The sequence below is a fragment of the Eumetopias jubatus genome, unplaced genomic scaffold (genome assembly GCF_037043125.1).
Source record: "Eumetopias jubatus isolate StellerSeaLion01/CBP00866 unplaced genomic scaffold, mEumJub1_p1.0 scaffold_1, whole genome shotgun sequence".
Taxonomy (NCBI): Eukaryota; Metazoa; Chordata; class Mammalia; order Carnivora; family Otariidae; genus Eumetopias; species Eumetopias jubatus.
Window position 1 is genome coordinate 80,529,218 of NW_028274807.1, and position 20,645 is coordinate 80,549,862.

General features: G+C 41.1%; 1 protein-coding gene across 2 annotated transcripts in view; it reads left to right on the forward strand.

The window, feature by feature from the left end:
* The first annotated feature begins 1,577 nt into the window (after positions 1 to 1,577).
* The window catches only part of EHHADH (enoyl-CoA hydratase and 3-hydroxyacyl CoA dehydrogenase), a 53,216-nt gene continuing 34,148 nt past the window's right edge, over positions 1,578 to 20,645 (forward strand). Inside the window, exons 1-4 of one of the 2 annotated variants that reach the window (XM_028101195.2) lie at positions 1,578 to 1,670; positions 7,285 to 7,388; positions 14,118 to 14,290; positions 17,681 to 17,792. In XM_028101195.2, coding sequence (XP_027956996.1) covers positions 1,597 to 1,670; positions 7,285 to 7,388; positions 14,118 to 14,290; positions 17,681 to 17,792 — 463 coding nt within the window. In that variant the 5' untranslated portion in view covers positions 1,578 to 1,596. Of the gene's footprint in view, positions 1,671 to 3,538; positions 3,576 to 7,284; positions 7,389 to 14,117; positions 14,291 to 17,680; positions 17,793 to 20,645 lie in introns of those variants that run through there. The other variant, XM_088025155.1, reaches the window with a different exon arrangement.

Consider the following 20,645-nt stretch of genomic DNA (forward strand, 5'->3'; position numbering starts at 1 on the left):
GAACCTGCCTCAAGACAGCTCCACACCATGCTCATCAACTCTTGATCCAGGAAGAATTTCAGGCCATTCAGAACTATTAAGTCTAGCCTACAAAGTTGCTAGGAGGCCTCCGTGGAGTTGTTTCCCTAGAGACCAGTATCTGAAATAAGAAGATGAAGCTGAATTTGTCGCTTCCTATAATAAGGAAACCTAGGCTCCTCATGCAGTTTCTCCCAGGCAGAGCAGACTGTTGATCTTTTATTATGTTTTTGAGTAAGGTGGAGTTCAGGAGTTGGCAAATTTTCAGAGGCATCAGAGATCTCACCTGTAGGAGCTGGTTTTTGTCAAATGTTGACGCTGAGAGGTGTGCACTGTCTTGTTTGTGATTGACTGGCCGTTAGAAATGAGAGCTGTTCGTGATGGGTTGGATACCTTCAGACTGCTGCTCATTCCCAGGGCTTCAAGGCAATCCTACTTTCCTCAGACTTGGAACCTGTTTTTATTTCCAAGAGGTAAAAGAATATGAAAATAGTCCCTAATCATTGCTGAGATTTGTGAAACATCAGTGAACAAAATCATTCCATTGTTTCATTTTGTTTTCCTCTGAAACTTCCAGACTGCCTTATGACCACTTGATGGACTGTGAGGACCACCAGAGGCTGATACCATCTAGAAAAACCTTGTTTCAGTGGTGCACTTTTGGAAGGAAGGGCCTGGGCCTGGTTTATCTTTAGTCTCCTGCCTAGGCCAAGCTCCTAACAGCTGCTCAATTCATGGATGAATGAAGCATTAGAAATCACAGTCCTTAGGAATGACACAAGAAGAAAAGAGAGGGTTTTTTTTGTTGTTTTGTTTTTTGTTTTTTGGGGTTTTTTGGGGTCTATTTTGTATCTATATGAGATGGCAGAATGTTAACTAAACTTATTGCGGCATTTTCCAATCTATGTGAGTCATTATGCTGTACACCTTTGACTTGTATAGTGATGTTTGTCAATTATATATCAGCAAAACTGGGGGAGTTTTTTTAAAAAGAAAAAAAGAGAAGGCTGGGGCAGACAAGATACCTATACCTTTCACTAGGTTGCGCCGTTATAGTAAGACAGATAAAATTACTGTTCTGTAAGTGGTTGGTACCATACCGGTTTAGGTGAAATTCATGGTGCGTGTATTTTAAGTTCCAAGTGTGTGTCCTATCACCTAACTGGCAAGACCCCAGGTATCCATCCCGGTTAAGAAGGATCATGAAGATGAAAACTGATGAGGACAGCTCCACCAACCTAGTGAGCCCAGAAGTTGTCCAGAGAAGGCAGGGTTGCAAACTTCGACTTCCTGGCAGTTGCACAGATTTTCCACCGTCCTCTCTGATCTAGGATATGATGGGAACCAACACAGAGAAGGAGACCACAAGCGCCTACAGAGCGCCGGGCTGGGGTTGTGGAGGAGGAGAAGCGGGTGGGAGGAGCGGCGGCGGTGCCCCCGGCCCCTGGACGGCGGGAGGCGGTGCCGGGCTCGCATTGGCCCAGCGGGCGCTCCTCCTCGCGGGGCCGGCCTGGCGCGAGGGGAACGCGGCATCGCCTAGTGGCGGGAGGCGGAGGCGACCTCCGCGACCGAGCAGACATGGCCGAGTATACGCGGCTGCCGAACTACCTGGCGCTGATCCGCCTCAGAAACCCGCCGGTCAACGCCATCAGGTAACAGGCTCGGTTGCCTGCGGCCGGGGGAAGGTGGGCCCTTCGCTGCCTGCCCGCTCTGAGGCTTTGACCCCCCTGCTGGTTTAAACGCAGAAAGACACTGGCACAGAGTGAACCGCGGCGCATGCCAGGGCCTTCTCTTAGGTTAGCTTGGTTGACGTTCGCAGCGAGCTCTGATCCCTGTTTCACTGGTGAGGAAACTGAGGCTCAGAGGCAGACGGATGGCTGCTAAGTGGGCGGGCTGGCCTCGAACCCGGGTCGTCCGTGCCAGCTTCGTGCTCAGCCCTTCTGCTCGTTAGCAGCTTTGACTTCTCAGGTGTACGTTCTGTTCCAAGGGTACAATGCTGGCTGGACCCTGATCCCTCACTTCCCAATCTCAAGTCCAGGCCACCCTAACAGTGTGTGACTGAAAGATTTAAAAATCCGATGAGAAGGTGGCTTCACGTTTGTTAAAAAAAAAATTAACAAAGGTCCTCATTCGTGCCAAGGCAGTGAGAATAGGTGAATTGTGGTGTGGCGCAGAAATGCAAAATTCTTTCTCCTGATCTGTTCTAAACTCAAGGCCTTGGTGCTTCAGTGGTAGATAACGCTCGGAGGAAGCCCGTTAAGTCGCATTTCCTGAGTAACGAATGTGCAGTTTATCTTCTTTTATTTCATCATGGCGCACCTTCCTTGTTAAAGTTTCCCACAGATGTATGCCCTGTACTTACAGCCGTGCTTTCTTTTTTCTTAAAGTTTTTATTTATTTATTTGACAGAGAGAGAGAGAGAGAGCGCGCACAAGCAGAGAACCTGCAGAGGGAGTGGGAGAAGCCCGACGCCGGGCTAGATCCCAGGCCTTTGGGATCACGACCCAAGCTGAAGGCAGACCCTTAATGACTGAGCCACCCAGGCGCCCCTAACAAGCCGTGCTTTCAAAACTGGTGGCTTTATGTTTTTAATTTAAAAAATGTTTAATTATATAGGTTTGGTTCTTACCTATCTTTGTAAAAAGGATAGTGATCCATCAGCCCAGAAAAGAGCCACCCATCCTCCGGGAGTAGGATTAGCAGAAATTATAATTTACAAAGAATATATAAAACAGGGAGAAAGACCTTTGGTCAACATTCTTACGACATACCGCTGGAGCGAAAAAGAGACTGGAATGAGGAGATCTGCTAATTCAACTGTGTCATCGGATTTGATTTTATCATGAGTATTAATGTAATTCGTATTTTTAATGTTATTGCATTTAATAATACAAAAGAAGTGCAAGAATAAAATCATACAAGAATATGTCCACTTGCCATTCTCAGAAAAAAAAGCAAAATATCTGTTATTTCGGGTTTGATGAAGAAAAACATGTGATATGATTACATACCCATTTTGGACTTGTCTGTGTTTTAGTTAAAGACACTAGGTATCAGGACTCTGCCTCAGCCTCTGCTTATAACAGGAAACCATGCCTATCACGAACTTGGGAAAAAAGCTTCACAGTCTTATACCTGTAGCTAGAAATATTTTCTCATAGCGATTTTAAGCGTTTCTCATATTTAGCCTGCCCCTTCCCCCCTTGCAAGAGAAATGTTTGTATCTACCTGCTAACGTTGTGGTGAAGGTTACCTATGCTGGAGATCATAAACTGGCCTTGTAGAGGTGTTAGCTACTGTCATGGAAAGCCTCTCCAGCAGGCTCGGCTGCCCAGGGTTTATTTCAGCTTCATCAAGTTTTCTCTACTTGGGAATGTTTTCCCACCCTTTCTTCTATCCTCTTCTGAAGTTATATATACACATTTTTTAAGATTTTATTTTTGAGTAATCTCTACACCCAATGTAGGGTTTGAACTTAGGACCCCAAGATCAAGAATTGCATGCTCTACTGACTGAGCCAGCCAGGCACCCATTCTGAAGTTACATTTTACATAGAGGTATGTATCCCAACATGTTCATCAAGTTTAACAGGTTGCCTATATTTTTCTTTTCTTTTTTTTTTTAATTTTATTTTTGGGGTGCCTTCGTGGCTCAGATTGTTAAGCATCTGCCTTCGGCTCAGGTCGTGATCCCAGGGTCCTGGGATCGAGCCCCACGTCTGGCTCCTGGCTCAGCGGGGAGCCTGCTTCTCCCTCTCCCTCTGCCTCTCCCCCTGCTCATGCTCTCTCTCCCTCTGTATCTCTGTGTCTCGAATGAATAAATAAAATCTTTTAAAAAAATAAAAGATTTTATTTTTAATTAATCTCCACACCCAACATGGGGCCCCAACTCACAACCCCAAGATCAAGAGTCTCATGTACCACTGACTGAGCCAGCCCGGCAGCCTCCCCGCATTTCTTTTCTTTATACTTTTCTTTCTTTCATTTTCCCCTTCCTACTTGTATATGGGAAATTATTTCTTCCTAGTTCACTGATTCTTACTTGAAGTTTTTTTTGTCCCCAAAAAAAGTTTAGCCAGCCAAGTTTCCTTCCATTCAGATGAATACCAACCCTCTTTATTAGTATAGGACATGTCTGATTACTAGGCCTGTCTCTCAGAACAATGGCTTTCATACTTTTTTTTTTTTACTGTAATCCATACAGTAAGAAATCCCATGTTTTACGTAGCAACTTGATATACACACATAAACACACATAACTGAAAACAAAGTTGTGAAACAAAACTTATCCCTATGGGGCGCCTGAGGCTCAGTCTGTTAAGCATCTGACTCTTGATTTCAGCTCAGGTGACCTGGGGGGCAGGTCTCTGCGCTGGGGGTGGAGCCTACTAAAAACAAACAAATAAAAACAAAAAACCACCCCCACCCCTATCCTTACATGTTATATAGTTTGTCATATTCTATTTTTCTCTTCTCTTCTATTTCTTTGATTAAAAAAATGCTGGGGCGCCTAGGTGGCTCAGTTGGTTAAGCGACTGCGTTCAGCTCAGGTCATGATCCCAGAGTTCTGGGATCAAGTCCCACATCGGGCTCCCGGCTCAGCAGGGAGCCTGCTTCTCCCTCTGACCCTCTCCCCTCTCATATTGTTTCTCTCTCTCTCTCAAATAAATAAATATATATAAATAAAAAAATAAATAAAAAAATGCTGGTCACAAGCTACAAAGTTGATTTGATGACCTTTGGTTTTAAAAAAACTGTCACAAGAAAGACCTCCTAAAGTCACAGAAGCTAAAGAGCTTTGCTCAGCACCCATGAAAATGTTATCTTTACTCTAGATTTCTCCATACCTGGACAATATTAAGGGGACAAAATAATTTCTTAGCCCCTGTAAACTTGTCATTGCTACAAGGCTGTGGTCCCTTTACTCGGCTTGAATCTAGTAAAGCTGTATCTGTTTACAGCCATTTTCATTTCCCTTTGTTTCATTTTTGCAAAATTAGCAAGACCTTAAGAAATAGAAGAGTAGAGTTTGGTTCAAATGGGGGAAGCCAGCTTCTTGTCCTCAGTGGCACTGATTTGGCTACTTTTGCAGCCATTATTTACCCAGAGGAAATACTTGCCTTTTGGGCTTCTGAGTATTCTGGATGGGTCCAGATCTCATTGGTAGATTTGGTTTCTTTCTTTCTTTCTTTCTTCTTCTTTTTTAAGATTTATTTACTTTAGAGAGGGAGAGAGAGAGTGAGCAAGCACAGGGGGAGGGGCAAAGGGAGAGGGAGAGTATCTCAAGCAGACTCCCCGCTGATCACCAAGCCAACTTGGGGCTCCATGTGGGGCTGGATGTGGTGGGGGGTGAGGACTGTGTTGGGGGACTTAGCCCCATGACCCTGAGATCAGGACCTGAGCCGAGATCAAGAGTTGGTGCTTAACCAACTGAGCCCAGGCACTCTTAGCAGATTTGGTTTCTAATTAACCAAAGCCAAGAGGTTTTGTTTGGTTTCATCGAGGTTAAATGATGAAAAGTAACGAGGTGAAAGGGAGTTAATATATACCAGTATCTCCTTTATTTCCCGAGGTGTTAACTCATAGTTGCTGGTCTGAACAATCTGACTTTTCTAGGAGTTTTTTGTTTTGTTTTGTTTTGTTTTAAGATTTTTTTTTCACCCTGTATACTAGAACAGACACTTTACCCAGAATGCTTAGAATTCCAATGCAAAATTGAATGGACGCTGGTTCTGCCATTTTTCCTTTAAGCAATTCCTCATCACGTTTCCCAGGTTCTCCTCCTTCACTATCCCTTGACACTTAGTGATCCTCTACTTCTTGGCAAATTCTCTTCTCTTGATCTGTGTGACTTTGGGCTCCCTTGGTACCGAATCTCTCTGCTGAGCCTCTTCCACTTCTTCAATGAGGGTGTATCCAGAGGATTTACCCTCAGCTCTCTTTTCCTTTGGCAGACTCATTCAATCTTGACCCTCTTCTATGGATGACTCCCTCATCGATGAAACTTAGCAGTCTATTATATGCCTTTTCTTTCCCAGACCTTGCCTTTGCCTCCTAACTTAGTTAGTATTAGGTTTGGCTGTCAGAGACAGAAAACTCAAAAGAGTAGTGGATTAAACAAGAAGAAGTTGATTTCTTTCACAGCAGTGTCTTTGAATGGTATGACTGCTCCGCAATCATCAGGGACCCCATCTATTTATCTCTTGCTCTGCCATCCTCAATACAAGGTTTCTACCTCTTGGTCCATGATGACTGCTCATGATCTAGCCTTCACATCCCCATTCCTGGCAGAAAAGGAAAAGAGAAAAGCATACCCAATCCTTTAAGGGCTCTTGCCAAAGTTGCTGCCATCTTATTGGCCAGAACTTAATGCCGTACGCTGGCTTTACTGCATAGCAGGCCGGAAAATGCAGTCTCTACTTTAGGCAGTCATGTATCCAGCTAAAAACTAGATGCTTAATACTTGGAAGAAAGTGAGGAGGGTTGGATATTTGGGGTAACTTGAAGCCCCTGACACATCTCTTAGGTTGTTTCTTTTAGACTATTTCAGTTTTCTTATATTTTGCTAATATGACAAATTGTAAGTAAGTTCTCTTTGTGAACATCCACATTACTTTCTTTGTACTTTTATTACACCATTCATCTTAGTGTGATATTTTATTGTTTCCTAGGATGTTGTAAACTCCTTTTCCAGTACATAGAGGATGTACAGTAATATTTTAAAATTGATGAGTACTGCTTCTAAGTGGTCAAAGTTACAGTGAAGTTCAGGAAAATACTATTTTTTTAAAAAAATAGTTTTTATTTTTTATTTTTTCATTTTTCATTTATTCATTTATTTAGCTTCGTGCTTAATTCACAGTTGACATATATATATATATATATATATATATATATATTTAAGATTTTTTCTTTATCTGAGACAGAGTTGGTGAGAGAGAGAGAGAGAGAGCATGAGTGGGGTGGAAAGGCAGAGGGTGATGGAGAAGCAGAGTCCCCACTCAGCAGGGTGCCCAACCCTGACCTGGGGCTTGATCCCAGGACCTTGGGATCACAACCTGAGCTGAAGGCAGACGCTTAACCAACTGAGCCACCCAGGTGCCCTGACATATATATTATCAGTTGATTAAATCAGTGAAAACTGAATAGTAAGTAACTAGGGTTTTTATCCATTGTGTGTATGTTTCATTTTTCATTGTTAGAAAAGGAAAAAACTCTGAGATGGTAGAAATTAAATTCTAATGCCTCATGTATTTTTTTTTCTTAGTACGGCTGTACTCCATGGAATACGAGAGGGACTGCAAAAAGCTTTAACAGACCATACAGTAAAAGCCATCGTGATTTGCGGAGCGGATGGCAAATTCTCTGCAGGTAACCAGTCTCTCACCCTCTCCCACTGTCTCTAGAAACCAGCCACAGACTGAGACCCATACTGCAAAGCACTATCTCTGTGGGTAATGCCTTAGGGTGGGTAAAGGATATGGGAGACTTGAGTGGGAATGAGAAACACTGTAGAGGGAAGGAGCCACAAAGAGACCCAGAGAAGACTCTGACCTTTCTTTTATATTGGATTGGGCCTTTGGAGGACATTTAGTGCCAGGCTTGATGGGGGTTATGCCTGCTAGTATATACTAACTAACACTAACCACTAGCAGGTATGTTCGTACATCTCTGCTCGGCATATACCTCCACCCTATGTGAGCTTGGGCAAATCCCTGTAATCTCCTGAACCTCAGTTTCTCTACTTAGAAGGTAGATAGTAGGGCCGCCTGGGTGACTCAGTCGGTTAAGTGTCTGCCTTCTGCTCAGGTCATGATCCTGGGGTCCTGGGATCAAGCCCCACATCGAGCCCCACATCGGGCTCCTTGCTCAAGGGAAGTCTGCTTCTCCCTCTGCCTCTGCCCCTCCCCCCCCGCTCGTGCTCACTCTCTCTCTCTTTCTGCTTTCTGTTTCTCAAATAAATAAATAAAATCTTTAAAAAAAAGAGAAAGTAGGTAGTAATATCTATCTTAACAGGTTTTTGTGAGGTTACATGAGATATATCTGAAAGTCCCTAGTGCAGTGCTTGCCTGCATCAGAAGATGTTCAGTAAATGTTATTTTTTATTTCACACAGAAATTTGAAAAGGAATTCATTTTTCTTCTGAGGGTAACCCATCTCAGGGACCATGGCAATCTTTATTGGGTTATTCCATGAAGATGCAAAAATATTGAAAACATATGGCAAAAGAATCTGAAATGGGGATTCAGTGGTATTTGTGACAACTTTTCTTCTTTTCCCAATTAAATATGTTTATGCCCTTTGACAAAAGTCATGTGGATAGGAGGGCCTATGTGATCTTACTGCAGCCAAGGGAATTTAATATGTGTTAATTGAAACCTGCGAAGAAATAGATATTAGAATCATGACAATAAAGAAATGCAAAAATGGGGGTGCCTGGATGGCTCAGTTGTTAAGCGTCTGCCTTTGGCTCAGGTCATGATCCCAGGGTCCTGGGATCGAGCCCCACGTTGGGCTCCCTGCTCGGCGGGAAGCCTGCTTCTCCCTCTCCCACTCCCCTGCTTGTGTTCCCTCTCTCACTTGTGTGTCTCTCTGTCAGATAAATAAATAAAATCTTTTTAAAAAAAGTAAAAATGTTAATCATTATAATAATTGCCATTTACCTTGCCTACTATGTGCCAGTTGTGTAGGTTATTTATTTATTAATAATGAAAACTATTTTTACACGTATTGTATTTTAACCCTCAGTAAATCCTACCATCTCTATTTACGGATGAGAAAAATGAGCCTGAGAGAGATTAAAATACTGTGCCAAACGTTAACCAGTTATTAAATGGCTTAATTGTTTGAAAACTTGAGGTCAGGAACCCAAGATAGTGACTTTGCGGCATGGAGAGAGGGATCCCAATTATGGAGAACTTGATATTTTTTGTAAGAAAGGAGGTAGGAAAGAGAGAATGTAGTAGAGCTCAAGGACAGAAAAAAAATTATTCTCCTAGAAAAGCATTAGGAGTTGTTAGACTTAATGGATTTATATAGAACAAGGCACCCAACAATTGGAAAATATACATTCTTCTTAAATCTGCAACATTTACAAATTTGACCAGATACTGGACCACAAAACTTGTCTCAATAAATTTCACTTAGAAGGGCGCCTGGGTGGCTCAGTCGTTAAGCGTCTGCCTTCGGCTCAGGTCATGATCCCAGGGTCCTGGGATCGAGTCCCATGTCGGGCTCCCTGCTCAGCGGGAAGCCTGCTTCTCCCTCTCCCACTCCCCCTGCTTGTGTTCCCTCTCTCGCTGTCTCTCTCTCTGTTAAAAAATAAATAAAAAAAAAAATCTTTAAAAGAAAATTTCACTTAGAATGCATTCTCTGACAACAATGCAATTAAACTAGAAATCAGTAACAAAAATATAATTAGAAATACCCATATGTTTAGAAATTAGATTCATTTCTTAATAATCTCTGTGCCAAAGCAGAACTCATAATAGAATAAATGTTTTGAACGAAATGATAGTGAAAATGCAACATATATAACTTGAGGGATACAGCTAAAGCAAAAGTTAGCAGGAGATTTATAACCATAAAGGTATTTATCAGAAAACAGACTGAAATATAAAAAGCTAAGCGTCTGTATCAAGGAACTAACAAAACAAGCGTGAAATAGACCCAGTGAAGTAGTTGGAAGGGAGTAAGGAGGAGGAGAAATTAATGAGATAGAAACAAATGTGATTCAAGATTATGTCAAAAGTTAGTTCTTTGAAAGATAGTAGGAAGGGAAAAATGAAGGGGGGCTATCAGAGGGGGAGACGAACCATGAGAGACTATGGACTCTGAGAAACAAACTGAGGGTTCTAGAGGGGAGGGGGGTGGGGGGATGGGCTAGCCTGGTGATGGGTATTAAAGAGGGCACGTATTGAATGGAGCAGTGGGTGTTATACGCAAACAATGAATCAAAAACGAATGATGTAATGTATGGTGATTAACATAACATAATAATAATAAAATTAAAAAAAAACTTAGTTCTTTGAAAGACTGGTAAAATTGACAAACCTCTGGAGGGATTGATCAAGAAAAAAAGAGAAGGCACGATGTATATAAGGAATGGTGAATGGGATTGCACTGCAGATGTTGTAGCCATTAAAAAAGATAACAAAAATATTATGGCTTACCAATATGACTCAAGAGGAAACAGAAAACCATTAAAGAAATTGAGCCAGTAATCAAAAATTTCACAAAGTAAATTCCAGCCCCAGATGACTCTTGGCAAGCTCTACCTAAAAAGTCAAGGAAAATATTATTCTAATTTTACACAAATGTTTTAGGTAATGAAAAAAGAGGGAACACTTCCCATATTAGTTTCCTAGGGCTGTGGTAACAAATGACTTAAACTAGGTGACTTAAAACAACAGAAATCTGTTCTCTAGTAGTTCTGGAGGGTAGAAGTTCAAAATCAAGATATCTGCAAGGCCATTCTTACTCCGGAGACTCTAGGGAAGAATCTTTCCTTGCCTCCTCTAGCTTCTGTGGTTGCTGGCAACCTTTGGTGTTCCCTGGCTTCTTGCTCTCTCACTCCTATCTCTGCCTCTCTCTTCCCATGGGCCTCTTCCCTGTGTCCAGATTTCCTCGAGCTTATACTGATCACCCTTATCCAGTATGACGTCATTATTACTCAATTATATCTGCAAAGACCCTATTTCCAAATAAAGTAAGTGTCATAGGTTCAATCCAGTACACTTCCCAATTCATTGGGTGAGGCTAGTATAACCTTGGTACCAACACCTGTCAAGGCCAGTATGAAAAAGCAAAATTTGTGAATGAAATTTGCAATGAAAAAAAAAAAAGCAAAATGAAAGGTCAGTTTCATTCTTAAACCTAGATATAAAAAATCTTGAACAATATATTATAAAATTGAATCTAATAACATATAAAAAGTGGAAGACATCACCTTTTTCCCAGAAATACCAGATTGGTTGAACATTAGAAGATTAATGTATTTCATTCTATATAAAAGATTGAAAGAGAAAAAAACATGTGATTTTTTTTTCAAGAAATGCAGAAAAATTTGATAACATCTGACATATTAAAAGTAAAAATTCCTGGTAAATTAGGTATAGAAAGAAAATGTCTTTATCCATTTTGGAAAACCTACAGCAAATATCAAATAAAATGGTAAATTGAAAGCTTTCCCTATGAGAAAGGAAAAAGACGTGGCTAGCTGCTATCACCATTTCTCCCAGTAAGGCCAGAAAAACAAGTGAAAGGTATAGGGATTGGAAAGGAAAAAATGAAACTTCATTATCCAGAAGATATGATAGTGTTTGCAGAAAAATCAAAATAATCTATTAGAAGATTATAATTAATATGAGAATTTTGCTGGATATACAATCAATATCCAAAAATTAATTACATTTCTATAGGCCAGAGATACACAGTTAAAAAGTGAAATCACGGTTCTCTTGTCTGTGCCTTGGTTTCTGTAAAATGGGATAATAATACTAACCTTATGCTGCAAGTAGAAGGATGTATGTAGTATAACATTTAAGAATGTGGGCTATGTAGTTAAACTGCCTGAGTTCAAATCCTTATTCTACCAATCATTAACTGGTCATATGTTTGAACTAGCCACTTAACAGCTCAAAGCCTTCCTGACCTGTGAAATGGGGATTGTTACAGACTTAATCTCCGTGTTAAGAAAATGAAGTAAGAGAATATATGAAACTACTTAGCACAATGCACGGTGTAAAGTATTTATCCAATATGTGCTAATTGCTTTAGGATATGAAAATCATTTAAATCTAAAGTTACAGGATTGATGGGCCTGAGATGCAGGCTGAAATAGATCTTGTTTTTCTTAAGCCAAAAAGGAATCTAAATAATAACAATAATAATAACACTAGATTAGAATGTGAATACAATGGATTGGTAAGAAAACACATAATGCTAGTTAAGAAGCTGGTAGAAACAAAAAGATGAATAGGCTGAATATGAAATAATTGTTTTAACTTCTTAACTTATACCAAGCTTAATGTTTTTATTTATTCATTTATTTATATATTTGGGTGCAAAAGGGTGGTTTTATTAAAGCACAGGGACAGGACCCATGGGCAGAAAAAGCTGCCTTTTTTTTTTTTTTTAAGATTTTATTTATTTATTTGACAGAGGGAGAGGGCACACAGTAGGGGGAGCGGCAGAGGCAGAGGGAGAAACAGGCTCCCTGCTGAACGAGGAGCCCGATGTGGGGCTCGATCCCAGGACCCTGGGGTCATGACCTGAGCCGAAGGCAGATGCTGAACTGACTGAGCCACCCAGGCGCCCTTGCTTAATGTTTTTAAAGAATGGATAATGCTCTAGGGAAAATGCTCATTATTTATAATGTTATGTGAAAAAAGGAAAATATGAAAAATGATGTTATAGAATGCTCTCAATATTGTTAAATATATATTATAATAAACTTTTGTTTAATTCTCTTGTAAGTCATTTAGGATAGGTGTTGAGATTAAAGGGCTAAATAAACAACTTACTGAAGGTCACAAAGCCATTTACATATATGCACTGGGAAACAACTAAGAATTCACCAAAATATTACATTGTTATCTCTGTGTGGTGATTTTTGAGGTGGTCTTTATGTTCTTTATTATTCTGAATATTTTTCAAATTTTCTGTAATGCATGTTTTTTTTTTAAGATTTTATTTATTTATTAGAGAGAGTGAGCACAAGCAGAGGGAGCAGCAGAGAGAGAGGGAGAAGCAGGCTCCCCGCTGAGCAGGGAGCTTGATGCAGGGCTCGATCCCAGGACCCTGAGATCACGACCTGAGCTGAAGGCAGACGGGAACCAACTGAGCCACCCAGGTGCCCCACATGTGTTATTTTTATGATTAGGGAAACCAATAAATATTGTTACTTTTCTTGATCACAAAAAAAAATCTATTATGAAAACATAATTCCAAGCTGGTTGATGAACATATAACTCATAAATATGTATGTGTTTCATGCTGAAGTTTTATGTTGTAATGCCTTCATGCTCTTAATGAAGATCTGGGTCTAAATTGCTGTGAATAGGGTTGGTGAGGAATACCATAAAAAAAATAGGAAGGGCTGGCTCAACTTCAGATTCTCTGTTTCCCTTCTCTGGGCTTTTTAATGTTTTTGGTTTGTTCGTTTTTTTTAAGATTTTATATATTGATTTCTTTGAGAGAGAGAGTGCACGTGTAAGCAGGGGGGTGGGCAGAGGAGGAGGAAGAGGGAGAGGCAAAGAATCTCAAGCTGACTGTGCTGAGTGTGGAGCCCTACCTGGGGCTGAATCTCAACGACCCTGAGATCATGACCTGAGCCAAAACCAAGAGTTGGTGCTCAACCGACTGAACCCAGGTGCCCCTGAGCTTTTTAATTAAAAAAAATTTGGGGGGGGTGCCTGGGTGGCTCAGTCGTTAAGCATCTGCCTTCAGCTCAGGTCATGATCCCAGGGTCCTGGGATCGAGCCCCACATTGGGCTTCCTGCTCGGCGGGAGGCCTGCTTCTCCCTCTCCCACTCCCCCTGCTTGTGTTCCCTCTCTCGCTGTGTCTCTCTCTGTCAAATAAATAAATAAAATCTTTAAAAATAAATAAATAAATAACAATAAAAATTTTTAAAAGATTTTATTTATTTGTTTTAGAGAGAGAGCATGAGTGTGAGGGGCAGAGGGAGAGGGAGAGGGAGAGAATCTCAAGCAGACTCCATGCTGAGCAAGGAGCCTGATGTGGGGCTCGATCCTAGGACTCTAGGATCGTGACCTGAGCTGAAACCAAGAGTCAGACACTTAACCAACTATGCCACCCAGGCGCCTCTTAATTTTTTTTGAAGGTAGAGTGGCTACCTATCATATGGAAAGACAGACTTTAGAAGATTACAGGATTCCTGATAAAGATTTGGGGATTGTCTCTCAGGTTGTTCTCCATTTTCCAGGCTGTTTTTTCTTCCCTGTGCATCCAACTAAAGGATGAAGTGTTTTATGGGCCCTAAGAGGTCTGAGATTCCTTGAGAGTTAGCTGTTGCCTTATTGTTATGTAACAGAGTCCACGTCTTTCTCAGCTCTCTTTCTCCTTGTCTGTGTCCTTAGGTGCTGATATCCACAGCTTCGGGGCACCTAGAATGTCTGACTTCATACTGGGACATGTAGTAGATGAAATACAGAGAAATGAGAAGCCCGTGGTGGCAGCTGTTCAAGGCCTGGCTTTAGGAGGGGGACTGGAGCTGGCCCTGGGCTGTCACTATAGGATTGCCCATGCAGAGGTAACAGCTAAAGCTCCGTATGGGGCTTGGTGTGGGGGACTTTTCTTTAAGGCAAAACCTAAATTCTGTGTAAGCCTCAGAGGTGTTCATTTTAAAGGGCTAGCTCACTGGTTGACAACTCATCTATTTTTAGCACTGGTTTTGCAGCTGCTAGTACCAGCACAATGGTAGTAGTTGGTGAAATATGTCCATTCCAGTGATTAATAGCTATTAGCCTGAGCCCCATGACTGTTCCTTTGCTTCCCCTAACCCTGTCCCTTGGGTCTCCCCATGATCCACCACCTAAAGGGGAACTCCTGGATCAGTACTGGGCCCCCAGGACTCTGCTCCAGTAGTGTGGCTCAGGTCAGGTTCCTCTGAGCCATGCTCATGCACTATGAGGTATGAAATATTTTCATTATCATCCTGAGTATGCATACTTTTTAAAAAAATTTTTTTTAAGATTTTATTTTTATTTATTTGACAGAGAGAGAGCAGGAGAGCACAGGCAGGGGAAGCAGCAGGGAGAGGGAGAAACAGGCCCCGCACTGAGCAGGGAGCCCCATGTGGGGCTCCATCCCAGGACCCTGACCTGGGATCATGACCTGAGCCAAAGGCAGTAGCCCAACCAACTGAGCCACCCAGGTGCCCCTAAAATTTTATTTCCTATCTCAAGTGTTTTGGTTTTGTGGTCCCTCATGTTTATCAGTACCTAAGAAGATAATTTCCTATTTTGAAAATAGCACAAAACTCTAAATCCATTTGTTTCTGTAAATAGATTTAATTTGGGCTATTAGGTATGTAGATGAAGTCGTGATACCAGTCTTAACAATGGTAGCATTTTTGTAAGTAACATATTTTTCTAACGATAAAGATAATATCGATCATTGTCATAGACTAGAAAATACAGGAAACTACAAAGATGTAAACCAAAATCACCCATAAACTCACAGTTCAGAAATAACCACTATTAGCATTCTATTTTATTTTCTTCTGGTCTTTTTCCTACCTGACATTTTTTTTCTTACAGCTTTTTTTTCCTTTACTACCTTTTTTAAAAAAATAGTTATTTATTTTAGAGAGAAAGGGAACGCATATGCACACATGTGTGCACGAGTGAGGAGAGGGGCAGAAGGAGAGAATCTTGAAGCAGACTCCCCACTGAGCTCAGAGCCCTGCTTGGGCTCGATCTCATGACCCATGAGATCATGACCTGAGCCGAAACCAAGAGTCGGACACTTAACCAGACACCTAACCGACTGAGTCACTCAGGTACCCCTAAGTTACCTTCATTTTCAAAAGCTAGTTTTGCCAGGTATAGAGCTCTTGTTTGACAGGTTTTTGCTTTCGGTGCTTTGAATATGTCATCCCACTTGCTTTCGGCCTCCATGGTTTCTGGTGAGAAATTTGCTGTTAATCTTATTGTAAATAATCTTTAAAAATATCATTTTAAATGACTGTATAATTTTGTCTATAGATATACCATAATATATTTAACTATTTCCTTAGGGCATTTTAATTTTTATAAAGGCTAATGAATAAAGACATATATCCTAAGTGCTCCTTTTTCTCTGTCCCTCTTACCATTCCTTCTGCACACTGAGGGCAGATCTAAGTTATGAGCAATAAGTCAGGGGATGGGGATGAACGGTGGTGGAAAAAATCATGACTGTTAGGAAAGCCTTGTGTGAGAGAGGCTCAAATATTTATTTTGGAGCTGTTGGCATCACAATGTAGGTAAATGACAGTCTGCATGAAAGCACTCTCCTCCTCCCATCCTGTACCTGGAAGATGACTAACGGAGCTTTAGCTACCTTTTTTTTTTTTTTCATGGAAAGAGGGAGAGAGCATGTGTGCGTGAGCTGGTGGCGGGTGGGGGGTGGGGGGTGCAGACCGAGGGAAAGGGAAAGAATGTCAAACGGGCTCCATACCCAGCATGAGCCCGATGCAGGGCTCGATCTCACAACCCTGAAACCATGACCTGAACCAAAATCAAGAGCCGGACACTTAACCAACTGAGCCACCCAGATGCCCCGAGCTTTATCCACCTTTAAATAGCCAGGAGATGCATGTGATAAAGGACTCAAGCTCACTCTCTTGTCTGGACTGAGGTTGTTGCCTGATTATTTTTCTGCAGTAGCTTTATTGAGATACAATTTACATACCATATAATGCACTCATTTAAAGTGTACAATTGAATGGTATATTAGCATATTCACAGAGTTGTGTAACCATTACCACAGTTGATTTTAGAACATTTTATTATCCCAAAGAGAAAATTCATACCCTTTAGGAGTAACCCACCATCTACCCTCTCCCCCAGTCCTAGGCAACCACTAATCTTTCTGTCTCTATGGGTTTGCCCATTCTAGGCATTTCATATAAATGGAATCATAGAATATGTTGTCTTTTATGGCTTCTATCTCTTAGTGTAATGTTTGCAAGGTTCACCCATGTTGTAGCATGTATCAGTACTTTATTCCTTTCTGTGGCCTAATAATATTCCCTTGTATAGATATATGACATTTTCTTTTTCCATTCATCAATTAATCAACATTTGAGTTATTTCCATTTTCTTGGCCTTTGTGAATAATGATGCTATGAAAATTTGTGTACCTTTTGTGTGTGTGTGGGGGGGGCGTGTTTTCATTTCTCTTGGGTATAAATCCAGGAGTAGAATTGCTGGGTCATATGGTGACTCTATGTTTAAACTTTGAGGAACTGCCAAATTGTTTTTCAAAGTGACTATACCATTTCAAATTTCCACTAACAATGGAATGAGGGTTTTGTATTCTCCACCTCCTCTCCAACACTTGTTATTGTCTATATTTTTATTATAGTCATCCTATTGGATGTGAAGTAGTATCTTGTGGTTTTGATTTAAATTTTCCTGATGGCTAATGATATTGAACATCTCTTCATGTGCTTATTGGCCATTTTTTTTATCTCTTCTTGGGAGAAATGTCTATGCAGATGCTTTGCCCCTTTTTAACTGGATTGTCTTTTTATTATTGAGTTGACAAAGTTCTTTATGTATTCTACATATATGATTAGCAAATATTCTCTCCTATTCTGTGGATTGTCTTTTTAATTTCTTGGCTGCCTGGCTCTTTTAGGCTCCATAAAGCTGTTTCTGGAGAATATCATTTTTGTTGGCCCAAACAGATCATAATGGAGTTAGAGAAACAATGTGTAAGAAGCTAGGGATGTGTTTCAACCTAAGACTTAGGGACAGCACAGCTCTATTTATGCTGTTAAGTAAAGTAGAGTGTACACTAATTTGCCCTGTAGAAACTCTTGCCGAATATTATGGAACAGCGTTTTTGAGAGTGTGGGAAATCAGGGGAATGCTTGTCTTGACTGTACAAGTCATCTCATTCTTATGATCTTCATGCGTTCAAACTTTGATAGGCTCAAATTGGCTTCCCAGAAGTCACATTAGGAATCCTTCCTGGTGGAAGAGGAACCCAGCTTCTCCCCAGACTCATCGGAGTTCCTGCTGCACTTGACTTAATTACCTCAGGTCAGTACAAACCTTGCCAACAAGCATCTAGAGCAGTGTGAGGAACTGAACTAGGAGGTAGAGAAATTCTATATTGACCATCCATTCCCTACTGATCTTAAGAGAATACTTTAACTTCTTTGACGATCAATTTTCTCATCTGTAAAATGGAAGGAGTACCTGCCCTGAGAGTTTCTCAGATGTTACCATGAAGACCACATGTAAGTGCCTTCTAAATGAAAGTGTATACAAAGCACCAATTATATGTAAGTTTTTATCATAGTTTGAGTGTCCATGCACAGACACTGGTATTCACATAGGGTGCATGATGTTCAGACCCGACTTAGAAATTGTAATATAAACAAGAATTAAAACCAGAATTGTCACAGAAAGATTTCAGGTTTTAGTGTGGAAATGACTGAATTTTTCATTTCACAGGTATTAAGATTTTAGCTACAAATAAAGGTTGTTCCTTCTCACTAGGGAATGTGAACAATGCAACACTAGAAAACATTTAGACACCCTAGATTTACCAAATACCATAAGACTTGTAAAGAGATTTCCAGTAGAGGTAAGGTAGGAAGAAAGAGTCACGTTTTGATTGACAGTATTTCTTCTTTCTTTATTTCTATGGGTCAGGAATTTGGGACCGGCTTAGTTGGATTCTAGCTCAGGGTTTCTCATGAAGTTGTAGTCAAGACAATGACTGGAGCTGTAGTCATCTGAAAACTTGAGTGTGGCTGAAGGATCTACTTCAAAGTTGGCTCCCTCACATGGATGGCTAGTGGGTGCTGACTCTTGGCAGGAGGCTTCATTTCTTCTCCACATGGACCTCCCCCTAGAGCTGCCTGAGTGTCTTCACAACATGGAGACTGGCTTCCTCTGGAGTGAGTAATCCAAGACAGAGCAAGGCAAAAGCTGCAATGTCTTTTATGACCTAGCTTTGGAGCCTTGCACCATCTTCTCTGATTATGTATATATATTTCTGATTGATTATGTATATATATGATATATATGTATATATACACACATATACATACATATATACACATATATATAAACATACACACACATATATACACATATATACACACACACATACACATATATATGTAAAATGTACATGTATACATATATAATATACATATATACATAATGTATATATGATATTGATTATAGAGGTCTTTCCTGACATGGGAGGGGGCTTGAACACTGAGAGGTGAAACTCCCTGGTAGTCACTTTGGAGGCTAGCTATCCCAACTGTATGCTCACACATATGCGTCCCTATTATGTAAGTCACATATATAGTAGGTTAGATGGAGACTAGTGCTAAAGAGAAAGATAAAACAGAAAGTGGGAATATAAAATGTGAGGGACAGAGGGGTAATATTCTAATATAAAATGTTAGGGATGGAGGGGTTAAAAAGGCTTTCCTACAAGATGACATCTGGGAGAAGACCTGAAAGAGGTGAGGTGGCTTATTATGCCAATATCTGGAGGAAGATATTCCACGTGGAGAAATTAGCCAATGCAAAGCCCAGATGCAGCAGTATACTTGGAAGTGTCAAAGAGAAGCAAGAAGGCCGATAGAAGCTGAAGTGAAGTGAGTAAGGGGAAGACACACAGGGGGTGAAGTTGCATCATGTAGGGCTTTGAAGATGAAAGCACAAACTTTGGCTCTTCTTCTAAATGAGGCAGAAAGACATGGGTGTTTTGAGCAGGGAGTCAAGTGCTCTCATTTATGTTTTTTTTAAAAGATCACTCTGGCTGTTGAAAATATATTAACTGGAAGTAAGGGCCGAAGCCTGCCCTAATCTTCCAAGGGCAAGATGAGGAGAGCTGGGACCTGTGTGGTAGCCATGTACATGGTGAGACATGGCTGAATTCTGCATGTATTATGAGGGGAGAGCCAGCAGGATTCCGTGACCCATCAAAAGTGATCTGTGTGAGAAAGAGGAGAAGGAGTGATTCCGCTGGCCTGAGCAGCTGGGAGGGTGGCGCCGTTATTGAGCCGGGGATTGCTGCTGGTGAGGCAGGCTGTAGGGAGGAATCACAAGAGCTTACTTTGGGACACGTTAAGTTTGAGAGGCCTGTTAGACATCCAAGGAGACGTCAAGGAGACAGTTGGACAAACTGGCCTGGGATTTCGGACAGAGCTCTTTCTGATCTCTCAGCCTCCATTTTCTCATCAGTAAAAATACCACACGGTTGCTTTAAAGAATAATGCAATCACATGACTTGCTTCTGGTAGAGTACCTGCCACATAGAAGACATTTAATGAATGGTAACTGTAGCAGGCCAAATAATGCACCCCCCACCACCAACGATGTCCATGTCCTAATCCCCAGAACTCCTGAATATATTACCTCACAAGCAAAAGGGACTTTGTAGATGTGATCAAATTAAGAATCTTAAGATGGGAGATTATTCTGGATTTTACAGGTGGGCCCAATTCATCACAAGCGTCCTTAGAAGAGGGAGGCAGGAGATCAGAGAGGAGAGAAGATGCTACCCAGCTGGCTCTGAGAATGGAGGAAGTGGCCACGAGCCAAGCACTGCAGGCAGGCTCTAGAGGCAGGAAAAGACCATGAAACAGATTCTCTCTTAGAGCCCCCAGACAGTTTTGCTGACCTATTTTAGACTTCTGGTCTCCTAAACTAAGATAAGAAATGTGTGTTGTTTTAAGGTGGGAATTTATAGAGGAAACTAGTACAGTACCTATTAACAATGACGCTATTAAGGCTGTTGCTGTTTGGTTTGGAAAATTTTTTTTTTCTAACAGCGTATGCTAAAAAAATTGTTATTGAAAGTTGACGAGCCCCTGCTGATACTCATGTTGAAAAAAACACCAGCTTGGTAAGCACTGTGCCCAT